Consider the following 19422-nt stretch of genomic DNA (forward strand, 5'->3'; position numbering starts at 1 on the left):
ATATCAATAAAAATAAATAAATAAACAAGTGCAGTAAAGTCAAATATATAGTCCAGTTCCCTGTTTCCGTTCTAGGTACGAACAGATTGCAGTAAAAGGAAATTCCGTGAACATCAAGTGTGAGGCTGAGTAAGAGAACACCAGCCTCACTGATGACAAGGCAGACATAGCTTTTGGCATTTTCAATTATGCAAAATAAATAGCTAAAATTTTCTAATATGGAAAACAATTTAGGAAAAGGTGCTAAGGCCTCCTATGCTACCCAGAATATAGTCCTTTATCTTACCATGAACATCAAGGGTAAAGTTGAGCAACAGGTCACCAGCTTCATTGACAGCAAGGCAGGTGTAGTTCCCGGCATTCTCTTCTCTGGCTGCCAGGATGCGAATTTCCCGACCCCCACTACTCACTACTACATTAGGGTCATTCTCATCCAGGGGCACAGAGTCCTGGGGTATTGGTAAAAAAAAAACAATAAGAACAGTAAATACATAAAATATAAAATAAAAATAAAACAATGGCAGTCTATCCCGTATTATCCCATTTGAGGTGTCGGAGCCCAAGGTTAGGCTACTGTATTTTAGCTCAAATAAGAGTAGATGAAGCATACTTCCCTTGATGACAGTACACTGTCATAAAACTTTGTATCCTATGAGTGAAGGTGTTAAATGGTTTAAAGCATGTAATTATAAGAAAGTAAATAACAGAAAAAGCAAAAGAGGTCTACATTATGGAGACAAGAAGGCAGAAGTCTTAATTACAAAGATGATAAAGCAGAAGTCGTGATAGCGAAGATATTAAGTACCTTGAACCATATAATCTGTGGTTCAGGTGTGGCGTGGACCCGGCACGTGAGTGTGGCAGGGCGGTTGACGAGTGTGGTGATGAGGTCTGTGGGTGGGTCCTGCCCCAAGGCCCACTCCTCCTCCGGTCGGGGCACTGTGGCCACACGCACCTGGTGGCTCACTTGGTCTGATCCAGCTGGGCTGCTGGCCAGACATGTGTACGTTCCTGCATGTTGTTCACCCACACTGGCCACATGTACCTCAGACTGTAAAGGCAACTGGATTTTAGTGATCTCTAAGCATAAATGTAAATTGACCATTCAGAGATTTTTCTACACATTGACTCTAGTAATGGTGATCCCCACTCATGATTTGGAAGCTGAGTCTCTTACTGTGATATCAGGTACAGCAGATAAATAGATGGATGGGCAGACAGATGGATGGACAGACAGAGAAACACAAAGCCAGACAGAAAGACAAACAGACAGACAAACAGACAGGCAGACAGACAAACAGACAGGCAGACAGACAGACAAATAAATACTGACCTTAGTAACAGTGATCCCAGCAGGCGAGATGGAAGCTGAGTCCTTTACGGTGACCCCAGGTAGGGCCAGGTCATCCAAGGCAACACCATCCTGTTCCCACATCACACTGGGGCCTGGCTCACCCTCAACCTCACACTCAAGCACCACCTCCTCACCCTCCACACTTGAGTGCATTGTGTCCACCTCATCCACATTAATCAGAGGTGGAACTGGAGGTGTGGAGGGACAAAAAAAAATATTACACATTAGGCACTGTAAAGGTTCCGATACAATAATCTTTTTTTTTTTATGGATGTACGTGTAAGATATCATAGGTGTCATCATCATCATCAACTTTTTTCCCACCTAAGGACAGGGTGAAGTAGGGTCCAGAAAGGAAGGTGTCATATCAATATATTACAAACCACTAAGCAACATTAATTATAGGTTCTTACAGGGATGATGCCAAAATTTACCAACCTAGCACTGAAACATGGTAGCGTGCGGTGTCAGATCCAGCGTGGTTTGTGGCAGTGCAGGAGTAGTTTCCGGCATCTGCCACAGATGCACCTGCAACCAGAAGCCGCCGTCCGCCATCCACCACACTCACATGACCAGCAAAGACACCACTCTCATTTCCATCCACTATAGCAGCACCATCCTGGATGCAGGTTGGGGAGAGCAGTATGATCTTAGCAATTATCCTTTTACTTTTTATTTGCATTCACTTTCCACTTTATCTCAACAATTATCACTTTACCCTTACCTACATTACAATGAAAGGGCTCTCCTAAAGTACAGTTTGGGAGTATTGACATGTATTTTAGTCTTAAATCCATTCCCCTGTTACCTTGGCCCATGTTATAAGGGGCTCAGGTGTACCAGTGGCTGGGCAGTACAGTGTAAAGGGCATGTCCACCATCACCTCCTGCTCAGGCTGGGTCTCGGGGCTGTCCACCTCATCTCCCAGTGATACAATCCTGGCCGGTACTGAAACATATATGTCAGCCGGGTTAGGGTCTCACAACCACTTCAGTATAATATCAGGGAAGATTTCCGCAATGAATCTAGCTTGCGTTACTGGCAGAGATTGTTTTTAGCTATTCTAATTTATGACATTTCTGGAGAATGTTTTAACTTTCGGTATGATGACATCTCTTACATTTCATTTTAGCTAATACTGGAAAATTATATTTATACTTTAAGACCGAAGTGTCCTGTTAGCTGAATAAAACTGTGAGTGTATTAAATAAAGGGGAGTAAGGCAGTTACTTATGATATTAGTGGACTTATATTGGCAACGACTGTGTTTTCATAATTCTCCTCAATGAAAATGGAGGAGACTATCTTAATCTAACTTATAATATAGAAGACTTTTAATTTAGCCTTTGAAATCAGAAAAAGCCTCTTGATCTATGTTTATATTACAGAAGACTTATTAATTTATCTTATAAGGGCAAAAATCAACCAAGAGTCTCACCAATCACCCTCAGATCAAACTGTTTCTCAGCTGCTCCTGCTCGGTTGGTGGCCAGGCAGGTATAGTCCCCAGCATCCTCCCTGGTCACCCCCAGGAGCCGCAGGAGGTGTGGGGCAGGGCGGGTGCGGAAGGGCGGGGCTGGAGTCAGTGCCCGCCCACCCCGGAGCCAGGTGATGGAGGGGGGGGGTGAACCAGAGGCAGGGCAAAGGAGGGTGATGTCTTCACCGACTTCCACACTCACCACTTCTACTGTATCACCTTCACCATCCTTGCCTTCCATTGTGGGAGGGGCTGCAGAGACACAAAGTTTGGCTCTCAGAAGTCTATCACTTAACATCATCATCATTATCTGGCCCTTTTGCCCACCTGAAGACTGGGTGAAGTAGGATCCAGAACAAGGAAAGAGAAAAGATTAATAACAAATACTAAAATAAGTAGCCTACAGTAATTTTTTATTATGTCATCTTTTTTTCTACTTTCATAAGAACTGCCAATTAAAGTTCCATTACTACCTACAGGGCTATATTGCCAGGTTTTCCCAGTCTACAGTATCAGTTGTTAGAAAAAAGTGGAGATATTTTGGAACATAATCTTATCTATACCTGTACAACAACTCCAATAACTCACATAAAACGGAGAAGTTAAACTGCCTCTGTATGGCACCGAGAGCATTGGATGCAGAGCAGAGGTAGAGGCCTGAGTAGTGGGGGTCAACCTGGTGGAGTGTCAGCACCTGGTAGTCATCTGTCAGTGAATACTCCAACTCTGACCTGTAACATTATGACATAGTAATTGGCAACTTATAATGAGGGAGATACATTTTTCATCAACATCATCATACTGTACTTACTGGTACTGGAGAGAGACCCCTTCATATGGTAGTACTGATATACCCAGGTGTGTATCTATCTATCTATCTATAGTCAGAGGCCTTAATCTCATACGGGGTGGCCACAAACATGTCTTGCCTCCATGTCACCCTGTCCCCTTCCATTTCACTGCCCTCACCCCAACTTACATTCCTCTCTTTCATGTATCTCTCTAAACTTCCCTCAGTCTCATCCTCAGTGTCCCTCTCCCTCTCCCCAAGGTGTCTCCATTGCTCTATTATATAAATGTCCTTCAACTCCTTCCGTATCCCCTGAAAGGATGATGATGCTGCAGGCTTTATTGCAGGTCAGCCTTACTATATGACTGTGCTCGGTTCATGGAAACCAATCAAATAGCAATCGATCATATACGAAATGTAGCAACTGCAGTGATCATTAGGCAAAAATAGCCACCATTTATCGAAAAGTTGGACTTCACTGGGGATCTTAGCAACCATATAAGTGAAAATGACAATCATATATAAAAAATAAAGATGCTAAACATTAACACAGTCTGAATAAGGAAACTGTCATATAATAGTCAATCATAAAACAAGGGTGACCCCAGTATATCCTCATTATATGATCACTGGGTATACATTGAAGTCATTCGTTTACACAATCAGTAAAAATTTAGGACTTTTTTTTTTGCTTTACAATCATTTTTTTTTTTTTAATGTATGCAATCACTGTAATGTCTAATTTTCTGCTATATAATAGTTTTTCATACTTATATGATCATTACAACATTAAACTCATTATACAATCAATTTTCAAACCTTCACCTCCATTGTAACATGAAGGTGTACTGTATAATGTATCTAGTGCATGACTCACCAGTGGTCAAGAGGCTGCTGATCTTTGCTCCATGTTAGTGTTGGCGGGGGAGAGCCCACCACACCACATCTCAGCTGACTATCCTGCCCACTCACTGCCTCAATCACTCCACTTCCATCACCCACATCCTCACCTTCCTCCAGTGTGGGTGGCACTACAGGGAAAATATGGCAGAATTGGAAAAATGAATAAATAAATAAATAAATCTCATTTTTAAATGTCAGGATCAACTTACCTAGCCCTGGGCTCCTACATCCCTCATAGGGCAACACAGGATTGGATGATGGATGGATGGATGGATGATTAAATAAACATACTGGAAACTTTGAAATGATGAAAAATCATATAGATAAATAAATAAATATGCAGAAAATTTTAAATTTCACATTCACATTCATTTGCTGAAAACCGGTGTGCACTTACTTAGGACAGTAACAGTGAAGTTCCTGTTAGCAGTTCCAGCAGCATTTGTGGCAGTGCAGGTATAAAGGCCAGCATCATCCAGTCCAACACCTGTTATTCCCACTTGTTCCCCGCCTATACTTATCACACCTTCCCTCAGTGGAACTCCATTGTGATGCCAAACAACCTGTAAGCATCATTTAAAAATAATTAGTAACTCCTACCAAACCATCTTAACAAAGTATCATCATCCTCATCCTCAAACATTAGGAGCTTATTAGATTCTGGCACTTGTTTTGAGATAAAGTGAGGGAGATGTATGTATTGCCTAGGAAGGCACACGTAAAAAGACAATGTGGTGCTAAGGAAGGATGCCTTCATGCTTCTAATTGTACAACTATCACTGCCCAGTTACGTAAATATCCCTCACCATCTTCATATCCCTCTATAAGGAAGATGGTGGACTGGTAGAAAAGGGTAGTTTTAGCCTGCAGTTCACAAGGTTTACATCAAGATGAGCCTCTGGTCACAGCAACAATAATGCCAACAGAGACAGAGTATACTAACCTGTGGTTCAGGGTCACCATTAACCTCACAGTCAAGATGTAAGTATTGTCCGATTCTGAGTGTGACCTCAGGCACGTGGAAGAACTGTGTGAACTGTGGCGGCACCAGAACCTCCAACTGTGTGGTTAACTCTGTCTCTCCTGCCTCATTCCGTGCCACACACCGATACACACCTGATGGGAATACCACGGGATAGGAATGAACTAATGTATAATCTTAAAGTTGCCTCCAAGATAAAAAAGTGTCTGGTTCTGGTCCCTAAGCTGAGTAAAATTATCAAAGTGATCAGTATGATAGCATTGTAAGGGGGCTAAAATTCTTATCCTAGCCAACCAGTGGGGCTCAAATCCTTATCATAGGCAACCAAAATGTCTAAGGGAAAATTTGTACCTTGGTCATCAGCAGTTGCCTCCAAGATGTGAAGAGTTTGGCCCTGGTCCTCAATGATAATGTGGGTCATATCTGCTCGGTCCTTGGTTGAGAGGATGGATACACCGTCCTGTAGTGGAATTCATATTTATATTAATACAGTACATTCTCTTTACACTGTATGTTGGTGATGTGTCCCAAAATATTGCATCACAACTATTTACCAAATAACTAATATATACTGTGAATTGGAGGAAACTGGCAAATCAAATTTATGAACAGCAATGGAATTTTAAGGGGCAATTTTTCTTTGAATAATTGTGGATTTAAAACAAAATAAATAAAAAAATAAAAAAATAAATAAAAACATGATATATCAAGGACTTTCTGTACTGTTAGTCTTCGTTAAAACTTGTTTCACTTTGCACTGATTTATTCTCAGGCTGCTGCTGAATGAACACCTATTACTCAAGTAAATTTGCTCTAGAATGAACACCTATTACTCAGGTAAATTTGCTCTAGATTTAATAAAAACTTATTTTTCAGTCAGTTATGATTGGCTTCTTGTGCTTTTAAACATTTAGGCATAAATCAAAAGCACATCTTACTTAAAGTTACCTGTACATTATTTAACACAGCTCATCAGTAACACAGTACATCCACATCCCTTAGGCATTTAACTCTCATACAACAGGAAACCACTTTGTATTGTTTTGTATCATATTGTTAGTAAAGGATCCAACATGCTTGCATGTGTTGGCCTTGGTTACCTAATGGCAGCTCTCCATACTGCTCGATCTTTGGCAGCTTCCCTATTCAGTCCCTTATCCCTGACTTACAACAATTCCAAGATGAATAAGGTAAACTGATGGCAGAAATATTAAACTTTAATTCGTTTCAAATGAGAACAGCTTTAAAAATTTACTTATGTTGCCAGTACTAGCAGAATGCCACCAGATGATTGTATACAGCTTAGAGAGGCCCCTGGTATTGAAGGTGTTTTGGAGGAAGACATACTTTGAACCAGTCAATGGTGGGGATTGGCACGGCATCCACAGGGCAGTTGATGGTGATGCCTTCTCCTTCCACCACCTGGGGGGAACTGGGAGGCTGCTGTGAGGTCAAGCGGGGAGGTACTGAGGATCATAAAGAAATATTACAATATTATTATTATTATGATATATGGCGTCTGGCAATGGATGGATGGATGGATTATTATTACAATTATTAATTATTATTATTATTATTATTATTATTATTATTATTGTCATTATTATTACTGTATTATTATTATTGCTATTATTATTATTATTTTTTTTTTAATAATATTATTATTATTACTGTTGCAGCACGTTGATTTTAACATACAAAGATCCCTACCCCATTTTTCAACTGATAAACAAGGGTAGTCAGAGTGGAAAGTTGCTCTGATTAATTAGAATGGAGATTCATTCCTCCCATATATGTAACGACTCACTGAATTTTGTGCAACTATAATTTATATTCCAGTTGCCAGTTCCATCAGGTGTAAACATATGTATTATACTCACCCATAACATTAACATCATAGTCAAGATGAGCTCGACCCAGGGCGTTGGTGAGAGTACAGCGGTATTGGCCAGCATGTGAAGGGACTGCACGATGCACCTCCACACTCCCTGACCGTGAGATGCTCAAGTCTGGGGCAGCACATTTCACCAAGTTAAGCACAGATGTGTGTAAGGGAAGAGAAAATGGTCTGGGGCATGGGGAGGTGGTAAAATTCTTCTATATGTTACAGCTATTTCAACACTCATCCGCCAACTAATTTGAGCTAAAAATTCACTCTCCTGTCTACAAGCTAAAATATCAATAAACATCAATGAAAGAAGTATGACTATTGCAAAACTGGTACCATTCCACATATAAACTGCTATTTTACTGCTCCTTGTTAGAGTGTCAACCAACCCAAGGTAATCTTTCCCTCATACGCATCAGTAACCAGCCCGTTGCTATCTCTGGTCCAGTTCTGTTTAGGGAGTAGGTGGGCATGGGCAGTGCAGGGCAGGGCACAGTCAGTTGGCCTCAAAGCATACCCAACAAGTATCTAGACTGCTATTTTGCCTCAAAATTTTCAGTGTTAACTAATTCAAAGGAAAAATTCACTGTCCACTTAAACTCCAGGAACCTCACAAGCTAAACTATATATGACTAAGGGTAAAAACTGACATAAGTGGCATCCATCCCAATCTTGACTTCCATTTCATCCCTCCTCCTAAGAGAGTAAAACATACTGAGAAAATATTCACTCACTAGCATCAGTAACCAGCCTGTTGCCATCCTTGGTCCAATCTCGTCTAGGGTGTGGGCGGGCATGAGCGGGACAGGGCAGGGTGAGTTGACCCCCTAAAACCACACTCTGATTCGGTTGAACCCTGTCCTCAGACACAATGGGTGCATCTGTTGGCACAAAACTCATTGCTACATTCTCAGTACCACTTATTAAGTCTTTCAGTACAATGATGTATACTGTATTACAAATTTCCTTCTTATATGTCATAAAAAATGACAGGTAAAGATGGTGACTCACAGTTGACATGGATGGTGAAGGTCTTGGTGGTGGAGCCGGCAGAGTTGGTGGCCATACAGGTGTACTGACCAGCGGTGTCTGGCATGGCACCCTCCAGCAGAAGGTACCTTCGTTCTGGTCTGCGGACATAATGGATCATTTTGGCTTTTTCACAGCCATCTCATCCTTCTCCCCCCCCCCCCTCATCATACTGCTGGGCATTACACTGTCATGAATTAGGAGGTTCCCTAATACATATCCTTGTAGGACATTTACTGTTGCATCTATATTCACCATCATCAGCATCGTCACCATCATCCAAAGTGAATCTTGATAATAAGCAAATGATCAAACAGTCTCACAACTGACCTCATGTTCTCTGTTGCCACCAAGTTTCTGCCTTCCTTCTGCCAGGTGACTCGAGGCTCCGGATGCCCCTCCACCTCACACGGCAACTTCAGGTCCTGCCCAGCATCCACCGTCAAGGTCTCATCTCCAGCAGGAAAGATCTCAGGTATCTCTGCCCAAGTTCAATATAAAAATATTGTGAGCTGGGTATCTGGTTACAGATGGTAGAGTCAAAGTATCATTAAGAGAAGTAGCATCTTCTTTGAACCTGTAGTTTACATCTATTTACCTACTGCCAGACATAATATCCTATGAGCAAAATCACAGAAACATCAGGCCAAGTTTCATAAAATTATTTACTTACTGCTGAGGATAATGGTAACTGATCGCTCATCTGAACCAGCAACATTGGAGGCAACACAGTCGTATTCACCCTCAGTCTCAGGTGATCCCACCAATCTGTAAAAAAAACACACACAGTTTTTAATTCCACCCTCAACTATGTAGGGGTTCTTCAGGCAAATTATGGGTTCTCTTAGTTGGATATAATTTTTGTGGATCTTGCAGCTGAATAAAATATTAAGGGTTCTCTCAGCTGAATGGTTTACTTAGGATTCTCCCAACTGATTACATTATTAAGGGTTCTCAAAGCTGAATAATACACAGCACTGGGAGATTCTCTCTACTGAATAATATCTCGAGGGTTCTCTTGATGAAAAAAGTTATTTGGCATTAATAAGAATGCAGTAACTCAGCAAATGGACTAAAGAAATAGACATTAAGAACATCTACAAAATTCAATTCTGATACTAGATATCAGCTACATGTATATACATACTTAACTTGGTAAACAGATCAACCACAGACAGACAGATGGACAAACTTAAGCAGATACTAAATGACTGATACAAAGAAAAATGGACACACAGACAGACTTATACAGTACTGTATACAGATAAACAGACAGATAAGCACAAAAACTGATTAATACAGATGGATGGATTTTATTTTTTTAAGACATAACTGCAGTCCCACCTGAGTGTGCCATCATATCTGGTGCTGTCCCAAAGGAGTTTACGGTCCCTACGACGTGTCCAGGACACTGTGGGTGGGGGTCGACCCTGACTCTCACACGGCAGCTCCACTGTATCACCCTCATCTACTGTGTACTCCTCTGCATCTCTCTTGATGGCTGGAGGCACTGGAGGTACAAAATTAACTTCTTTGGTAAGGTAAGTCATATATAACACTTCATTCATCATTACAAGTTTCCTTTTCATATTTTTTCAGTAATATATGGTGGAATTAGATAAAAAATGACTACTCTCATCCACACTGTGAACACCTCTAAATCTCTCCTTATGGTTGGAGGAACAGCCAGCATGATGCAAACATATTCAGTGTGGCTGTTTATATTGTGAGTCCCAATTATACTGCAAGTTGCTTTTACTGACATATTCTTTAGTTACTAACCTACTGGTATACACCTTGGGAAATGCTGCAGTAGTAAACAACATTGTATGGCATTAGACATCATAAAACAGACAAATCATTCCCTGAGGTCTTAGTGTTCAAAGAAGGTGGCTTCTTATCCCTCAGATCCCAGGTTACCTAGCGAAAGATTAAACAGTTCGAAAAGACGGGTCATTCTCCGAGGTTTGATGGTTAACTTCACAACACATTACAGAAAAATTACCTATCAATTCTTTCAAGCTGATGACTTATTTATTTCATTCAGGCTGACACTAAGTGATTTTATTCAGTTTATGGCAGGCTTCTAGTAGCGATCTCTGCCAGTCTGAAAGCATTTCCAGAACTGCATCATAAAATCTTTAGGTGGCAGCAACAACATAATATACTATACATCAGTGAAGTAATTAACCTCCATACTACAGGTCAACCTCATGATATGATCTGGTTACATTCAGGGGAAAATTGGACAATGATCAATCATTTATCAAATGTATGGGTAATATATGAAAAGATGGTGCTTCATATAGGGTCATGGCAATCACGTAACCAAATACAGCAATTTTATATATAAAGAAAAGGGGTGCTAAAATTTTAAGATCGTTATAGCAAACGGTCACGTAATCAACAAACATACAACATGGTTTCAACACAGCTGGTTTTTCATCTTCTTTCAAATTACAGCACCTGTCGTATGAAAAAAAAGCTGGTAAGCATGAAAATATACCTAGGATGTCGAGGTTGACGGGGACAGTGGTGGTGCCTGCTGCATTTGTGGCTGTGCAAGTGTATATGCCAGCGTCACTCTCACCAACACCACGGATAGCAAGCACTCCCCCTCGCAACACACGGAATCTGAGACCACCAATGGAATTACTGGAACAATATGTCTAAAATAAAGAGAATATCTTTTGCTGTTTCTCATCTGCCCTCGATGAAGAGAAATTGTTTGACACCTACAACTACACCTTCAATCATCATGTGCTCATCCACTGCAACCCACATATACAAACAGTATTTGAGGCATTAAACAAAAGGAACAAAAAATATCTCAGGTATAATGTAATTCTGTTCCAAAACCAGCATTAGAGATTAAGGTCTGTACAAAAACTAGCTTATTAAATAGCACCCAAGATTTAAAAAGCTCATATCTCAGCAATACCAAGTAGTACATGATTTATTTATTCATGCATTATTCAATCCTTAACTGACATAGAGGCTACTCAGTCCTAGCATTTAAGGCAAGCGTGACCTACCTCACCTGGTCACCAAGTCGAGCAGGGCAGTACTCCCGAGGTGGATGGAAAGCTGATGACAGGGAGTGCTGGAGCTCCCGTTTCATCAGCCCTCAGGACTAGTTCCTGACCATCCCCCTTTGCTGAACTTTTTCAGTGTCTCAGTTACACAGAGAGTAGGCCAGCATGCTCTCCAGTACAGATTTCTCTAACTATCTTCACCAAACTACATGCACAGTACACACTACACTTCCTATTCAAAATTTACCAAAATGGCGTTGTCTTATCAAGCCTCGGAGTCCCCAGGGGGGGGGGACCATAAATGCCCCCACCATCTGCCCGTCTCCCGGTGACGACTCAAGGTGCCTGGAACCACGGTCTGAGTCTCTTCTTCTTCATTTCTGCAACATTCGCGGCCTTTCCTCTAACTTTCGCTCTGTTGAGCACCACCTCTCCTCCTCTAAACCTCACCTTCTTTTTCTAACGGAGACTCAGCTGTCTGAGGCAACTGACAGCAAACTCTTTTCTGTATCCTCCTACTTTCTCTATACTCATTTCAAAGCCAAAGGTGGCTGTTGTGTATATATACGCAACGACTTATCTTGCTCTCGTGTTCCTGAACTTGATTCTTCTGAATTCTCCACACTCTGGCTTCGGCTTTCCTGTCATTCTCTGACTAAATATATCTGTGCTGTTTACTTATCCCCTAATTCTACTGACTATCAAAAATTCTTCGACTATCTTACTTCTACGATGGAACACATTCTATCCATTTCTCCTTTCTCTGAAATCTCCATTCTTGGAGATTTCAATGTTCACCACCACCTTTGGCTCTCCTCTCCTTTCACGGATCCACCTGGTGAACAAGCCTACATCTTTTCTATCCTTAATGACCTAGAGCAGCTTGTACAGCACCCTACCCGTATCCCTGACCGCCTTGGAGAGAGCTCCAACATACTTGACCTCTTCCTCACAACTAATCCTTCTGCTTACTCTGTTAATCTTTTCTCTCCGTTGGGCTCCTCCGATCACAACCTTATTACCTTAACCTGTCCTATCACTCCGGTACGGCCTGTGGACCCTCCAGGGAAACGTTGTCTGTGGCATTTTGGAGCCGCGGACTGGGAGGCCCTCAGGCAGTACTTCTTTGATTTTCCCTGGAATGATTATTGCTTCCATGGCCGTGAGCCATCTGAGTGTGCCTTGCGCATTACGGAGGTTATTCTCTCGGGCATGGAAGCATACATTCCTTTCTCATATCCTTTGACTAATGCAAGAAAGCCTTTTTTTAATCACGCTTGTTCTAATGCTGTCCGCAACAAGGAGAGGGCCTACAAAAGGTACCGGAGCCAACCCACCCCTGAATCACATCATCTTTATGTTTCTGCCCGGAATCGTGCTAAGTCTGTTCTTCGCTCTACTAAAAATAATTTCATCCATACTAAATGCTCTCAACTCTCCGACTCGAATTCTTCCCGCTCCTTCTGGCATCTTGCCAAAAATCTTTCTAACAACTTTACCTCATCATCCTTCCCCCCTCTTTTCTACTCTGATGGTTCTGTAGCTATTTCTTCTACTGATAAAGCAGATCTCTTCGCACAAACTTTCTCCTCCAATTCCACCTTAGACGATTCCGGTGCTGTTCCTCCATCACTTCCCCCCTCTGACTTCCTCATGGCTGACATTAAAATTTCTTCAGTTGATGTATTTTCTGCCATCACTGGCCTCAGTACTAACAAGGCATATGGGCCTGATGGGGTCCCTCCTGTTGTTCTCAAGAACTGTGCTTCTGTGCTTACACCCTGCCTAGGCAAACTCTTTCGCCTTTGTCTGTCAACTTGTACCTTTCCTTCTTGCTGGAAGTTTGCTCTCATTCAGCCAGTCCCAAAGAAGGGTGACCACTCCCAACCCTCCAACTATCGTCCAATTGCTTTAACGTCCTGTATTTCAAAAGTTTTCGAGTCAATTCTTAATAGAAAAATTTTAAGGCATCTTTCCTATCACAACCTTCTTTCCGATCGTCAGTATGGGTTCCGTCAGGGACGCTCCACTGGCGATCTTCTCACCTACCTTTCAGACTCCTGGTCATCCTCCTTTCGGGACTTTGGCGAAAGCTTTGCCATTGCACTTGACATCTCAAAGGCTTTCGATCAAGTCTGGCATAAATCTTTAATTTCCAAACTGCCCTCCTACGGTTTCTATCCTTCTATCTGTGCCTTCATTGCTAGCTTCCATTCTGGTCGTTCTATAGCCGCTGTTGTAGACGGCCATCGTTCTTCTCCTAGATCTATCAACAGTGGTGTTCCTCAGGGCTCTGTCCTATCACTAACTCTCTTCCTTTTATTCATCAATGATCTTCTAAGCTGTACATCTAACCCTATCCACTCATACGCTGACGACTCCACCCTTCACCTTTCCATTCGGTTCCCGCAACGCCCATCTCAACAGTTACTTCAACAAGCAAGGGATGAGGCTGTGGCACACCTAATGTCTGATTTGGCTCGTATCTCTGACTGGGGTAAAAATAATATGGTTGTCTTTAATGCATCTAAGACTCAGTTCTTACACCTATCAACCCGACAAAATCTTCCACAGGTATACCCACTAATGTTTAATAATATTCAGCTTAATCCTGCATCATCCTTGAACATGCTTGGGGTTTCATTTACTCGGGACTTATCTTGGAAAGATCATATTACATCTCTTGTAAAATCTGCTTCCAAGAGATTGGGTGTGCTAAGCCGACTCCGCTCTTTCTTTACCCCTGCACAACTGTTGACTCTATACAGGGGTATTATCCGCCCCTGTGTGGAGTACAACTCTCATGTGTGGGGAGGCTCCCCACATACAGCTCTTCTCTATAGGGTGGAGTCAAAGGCTTTTCGTCTCATTAACTCTCCTCCTCTTACTGACTCCCTTCAACCTCTGTCTCTTCGCCACACTGTTGCATCTTTATCTCTTTTCTATCGCTACTTTAATGGTCACTGCTCCTCTGAACTGTCTGCTTGCATTCCTCCACCTCTACGACGGGCGCGTAGCACCCGTCTGGCAGCAAACTCTCATCCTTTTTCTGTCCAACTCTCTAATGCAAGAGTTAACCGTTACTCCCAGTCTTTCATTTATGCAACAGGTCAGCTCTGGAACTGTCTCCCTCTGTCTGTATTTCCTGCTGCCTATGATCTCCAGTCTTTCAAACGCAGTGTGTCCAGGCATCTCAAAATGATCGGATCTTGAATTTGGCTCTATATTGTATTTTGTTTTTCTCTTGGAGGGAACTGTTACTGCGGGCTCATGGCCTTTGGTTCCTTCTTCCTCGCATAAAAAAAAAAAAAAAAAAAGTGGCTTTATGTCGCGAATAAACTCCAGCCTCACCTTGGATGTAAACCCTTAAGGGCCTCATCTTGCTGGACCTAAAGCCACTAGATCACCAGGCATTGAAAGTCTACATGATAGTATGGGAAAACTGTAGTCAGCATAATTTGTTAACCTGGAGTCTCCTGTAATGGGTTGTCCATCCTTGCTCCAGGAAAACACAGGACGAGGGTGGGCTTTGACAGGACATCGAAGCCTTACCATCGACCCCTCCACTGCCTCAACCTCCTCATTCTCCCGGCCACCCTTTGCTCGAGGTGGCACTGAGATTATTAAAAAAAAAAAAAAAAAAAAAAAAGTAAATTATCATCATCATCATCATCATCATCATAATCCTAATTCACTGCCTCAACATCCAACCTGGCCTGTCCACCCTTTGCTCAAGGCAGAACAGAGGGGAAAAAAAAAATAAATAAATAAAATATTATCATTATCATTAACATCAACCCAACTGTAATGCCAGCCTGAGATGGACTGAGATATGAAAAAAAAAAGAAAGGGAGAACTGAAAATATATGGTAATAAGGAATCACTTTTCAAACTAGTGTATTGTCATAAATCTCTCCCTCCTGCCACTCAGAACAGACAAAACAACTTCTACATATAGGAAAATAAATATTAAAACTTATCACCCTAAAATCAGCAGTCTATAGTACATCACCCTATCAGATCAGGATCCCTATTCAACTCTACTAGCATCCCTCACAGCATCATTAACCAGTTCGTAAATTTCAGAGAAGAGAAAAGTTATGAGTTGTTTCTTAAATGACTCTAATGAGGTGACTGCTTTAGAAATATGGATTCCTTACGATACAATCTGGGTGACGTTATGAAGAGGAACATCAAACAAAAGGATCAAACAGATTACACAATGTGACAAGAAATCAACATTCTGTCAAGAGTCTACGCCAAATTGTGAACTCTACAGATTACAAAAATATGGCTCAGTAAAGGTAGTTATAAATCAACTGTCAACACCAAACTGTGACTTCAGCAATCTCCCTCCCTCCCTCTCTCAACTAACCAAGGACGGAGAGGTTAAGTGTGAGTGAAGCATTTCCGGCAAGATTTGTGGCCACACACTGGTACTCTCCCTCATCACGCACCCTCACGGCAGCGATGTGCAGCGATCCATCACTGCGCACCACCACACCTGTAACACAACATTTCCAGAATATCACACTACAAAAATTATCAGTTATCACAACTATCACCGTCCTGTATCATTATCATCACCATCATCTAAGCCTGAGTTGCCCCATAAAAAGAGTAGGAGCCCGGGACTAGGCAAGTTGATATTGCTATTTAAGATGAGAGTGACCAGTCTCACTCATCCCTGAGTGGCATCACATGAGCAATAAACCCCAACCATCCCTTGGATGTAAACCTGCATAGGCTCAATCTGACTGAAGCACCTTAATTACCCACTAAGCCACTTGGTGTCGTAATTTGATTATATGGTTACCACCCTGCATAGGAAATGGTTTCCTGGTGTAAAGGAAACCATTTGGCCTGTCACTCAGTGTAGAGTCACCTGTAGACAGAAATGGAAAGAATGAAGGAAAGAAGGACAGAGGAGGAAGGAAGGAAAGAAGAGAGGAAAGGACAGTCACCTTAGAGCAGCACTCTATTGAGCAAGAGGATGGTGAGTGCCCCCACCTACCATTAACTATAAAAAAAAATATATACAGTATATATATCAGACTGGACCATGAAATATGGCATGGAAAGCATAAATGATGGAGAAATATCAACTGCATGCCAAGTGAAAAAGAATCACTGTTTTCTCTTAATGAACCTTCATGCCAGGGATGGCCATGGTGCAACTGGAGGCTTTCTAAGAGCTGGAAGATCATCCCTCCCCCCAGAAAAAATATATATATATATATATATAATTACAGTACTTCCTAATGGCACCTAGGAGTGGCTGAGAAAAAAAAATCTAATATATATAAACAACTTGTAAATGTGTGAGAATCTAGCCTGAATGCAAATGTGTATACTTGTCGTTGAACATTCTGCCTAGGAATAATGACTATATGACTAGTTAACATCATCATTACTCTGATCCTTATCCCTACTTAACCCGCCCCATCCCGACGTTTTTGGACCTTTTTTTTTTGGCTCAAACATCCGCTTTTGGTAAGAAACATCGAAAATTCATAGAGAAATCGCTCACCTGAGGTTTAAAATACCGGATTTAGGTGCGAGTACTTCCTTACCTGATTGGGTTTTCTAACAGGCTGGCACCAAAGAAAACGAGTTCTATGGGAGGGTAACTATTTTATCCACTCATAAACAGTATTTATTTATTTACTTGGTACGAATTTATATGTAGTACAAGAGTATATTGGTTTTCAAACAGTAATATAGGCATTATAAGCATTGTTTCACTCACTAACTCATCACCATTCATGACCTTTTTTTTCCCACATTACCTGATCATCATTTCTGACTGTTTCTTCCTCTAAACTTTGTCCTCCACACTGTCATCGATTGGGGAATCACTCTGGCCCTGAATGTCTTTATTGGCCAGGTCACTGGTAACAGGTGAATTGTCGAGACAATGGCGTGCAGGTTATGCGGTGTAAGGCATTGTTCCTGCTTGGCATCTTGTAGAGGAATAGAGGAAGGTGTCCCGTGTATACGTGCCAAAAATCACTCGCGAAATCACCCGCGAAAGTTGAAAATTGTGCAAATTAGGGACCTAGCAATGTTGCCGCGTTAATTCATGTCGCCGGGACAGCACGGGTTAAAGAAGGGGAAATTAATGGCAGATTAACAGTGTGGTGTGCAGAAACTATGACAGCAACAGCAAAAAGGTTACAGGGATCACATAAATTTTAAATGTTCTTCATGTTGTGGAACCAACCTCTTTCCTGAGTGATGGGTTGGCCACGATGCAGCCAAGTGAGGGTTGGAACAGGGCTGGCTAGGACCACCACACAGGGCAGGCTGATGGGGGAGTCCAAGGTCACACTCAGGTTGGGGTCAGGTGGGGCAGCGATCAACGGTGCCACTGATGAAGATGACGAATTACTGTATATACAGCAGGGAGTCCCATGAGATTTTTGAGAAACTTAAGGAAGTTATTTAACAGCTAATTTTGGGAGAAAAATCTATATCAATATGGTTCCAATTCTCAGGTTACAGTTATTGATGACTTTATGGGTTAATTATAAGGAAAACCATTTTCCCACATATGTTCATCAGTAATTGTAGCTCCGCAATGAGTGCTATCTGGACCCACATTAAACACCATTTTTTACTCAAAATTAGCCCTGGAATAATCTGGAGTTTCTAAAAAGATCTCATAGAACATCATGTATAAGTACAGTATCACAAATCACCAAGCATGGGGTCACAACAACAACATAACAACACCACCAAAATAAACGCTATACTCTCCCCAATTCAACTTACAGAGTCCCGTGACTGAGAGTGAGGCCTGGAAGTGTTGTTGGCCATATTGGTTCTCCAGGATACACATGTATGTTCCCTCATCCTCCACCTGCATATCTGGGAGGAATTTAATACATCATCATCATCATCATCATCATCATCATCATCATCATCCTACCTCTTTTTCTCATCTGGAAAGGGGGTGAGGTAGGGCCCAGAATGCAAGGAAAAGCAATATATATGATAGTGGGAGATCTAATTACAGTAACAGGATGCCTAATGAAATGGACCATGCACCCACTGACTCAATATTCAAGTCCCTTGAATCCTGGCTCCATCTCACAGACACACCCTCCACATGCAGTTTCATAATTATATATCAAACAGCCTTTAAAAAAAAAAAAAAAAAAAAAAAAAAAAAATGCCAACCCTTAAAAAAGAAAGAAAAAAAAAAAAAAGCAGCAGAACTGACCTCTAACCCTAAGGTTGCCGTGGTGATCCTGTACGAATCTGGGTGATAGTGGGAGGCCATCAACTCTCTGCCACCTCACTATTGGTTCAGGTTCACCCGATCCTTGACATGACAGCTGACCCGTCCCTCCAAACTCTACACCAGTGTCTTTGAGGAGATCAGAAAGTGGTTAGCTTCTTGTTGTGGCTCCAGACTCATCTGGACATAAACCCAATGGACCATAGGCTAAAATTTCACTCTCTCTGCAGTCTGCCATCCTCCCTTTCAGTAACTAATAAGAGGATAATGGATGTTTAAATAACCAGGTAGCAGAACTGCCCTGTTATATTGGTGCCACCAGATGAAAGCATCCCTTTCCAGCACTGAGGTAATTATTATTATTATTATTGCTCGCTTAAAGACCACCTTTGGTGGCCTCTGTTTGATGTCAAACGGCCAGAAATGAGTCATAACTCGGGAACCAGTAGCCCAATTGGACTGGAAATAGCTTTATTCTTCAAATTAGAGCTCTAGTAAAAATAGCACTACGTTTTGGCATTTTTGTTGTGTTACAATAACAAACAAATGTGCAGAAATCGGATCATTATAATACAGAGTATTATTATTATTATTATTATTATTATTACTGGCATTATTACCATCCCTCTACTTGCCTCCCCATCTCATTTGTTACCTGCCTTCCTATCCTCTCCTTCAATGCCTCCCTTCTTCCCTGTCTTCCTCCCTATCCCTCTCTCTT

General features: G+C 41.7%; 1 protein-coding gene across 1 annotated transcript in view; it reads right to left on the minus strand.

Annotated features, from left to right (window-relative positions):
* LOC145398078 (hemicentin-1-like) overlaps positions 1 to 19422 on the minus strand; it is a 127668-nt gene that overhangs the window by 83158 nt on the left and 25088 nt on the right. Inside the window, exons 18-41 of the mRNA XM_080271033.1 lie at positions 18684 to 18830; positions 18233 to 18328; positions 17682 to 17828; positions 15834 to 15962; positions 14925 to 15072; positions 10930 to 11057; positions 9768 to 9933; positions 9097 to 9191; positions 8754 to 8904; positions 8406 to 8524; positions 8129 to 8275; positions 7387 to 7515; positions 6854 to 6972; positions 5858 to 5966; positions 5468 to 5640; positions 4922 to 5087; positions 4499 to 4652; positions 3420 to 3562; positions 2793 to 3083; positions 2163 to 2302; positions 1793 to 1973; positions 1334 to 1542; positions 806 to 1051; positions 287 to 449 (exon numbers count right to left, since the gene is read on the minus strand). Of these exons, the coding sequence (XP_080127159.1) occupies positions 287 to 449; positions 806 to 1051; positions 1334 to 1542; positions 1793 to 1973; positions 2163 to 2302; positions 2793 to 3083; positions 3420 to 3562; positions 4499 to 4652; positions 4922 to 5087; positions 5468 to 5640; positions 5858 to 5966; positions 6854 to 6972; positions 7387 to 7515; positions 8129 to 8275; positions 8406 to 8524; positions 8754 to 8904; positions 9097 to 9191; positions 9768 to 9933; positions 10930 to 11057; positions 14925 to 15072; positions 15834 to 15962; positions 17682 to 17828; positions 18233 to 18328; positions 18684 to 18830 (3696 nt within the window). The remainder of the gene's footprint in view (positions 1 to 286; positions 450 to 805; positions 1052 to 1333; positions 1543 to 1792; positions 1974 to 2162; positions 2303 to 2792; positions 3084 to 3419; positions 3563 to 4498; positions 4653 to 4921; positions 5088 to 5467; positions 5641 to 5857; positions 5967 to 6853; positions 6973 to 7386; positions 7516 to 8128; positions 8276 to 8405; positions 8525 to 8753; positions 8905 to 9096; positions 9192 to 9767; positions 9934 to 10929; positions 11058 to 14924; positions 15073 to 15833; positions 15963 to 17681; positions 17829 to 18232; positions 18329 to 18683; positions 18831 to 19422) is intronic.

This window comes from Coenobita brevimanus, chromosome 44, assembly GCF_032717465.1.
Source record: "Coenobita brevimanus isolate Jiangsu-jjx chromosome 44, ASM3271746v2, whole genome shotgun sequence".
NCBI classification, from domain to species: Eukaryota; Metazoa; Arthropoda; class Malacostraca; order Decapoda; family Coenobitidae; genus Coenobita; species Coenobita brevimanus.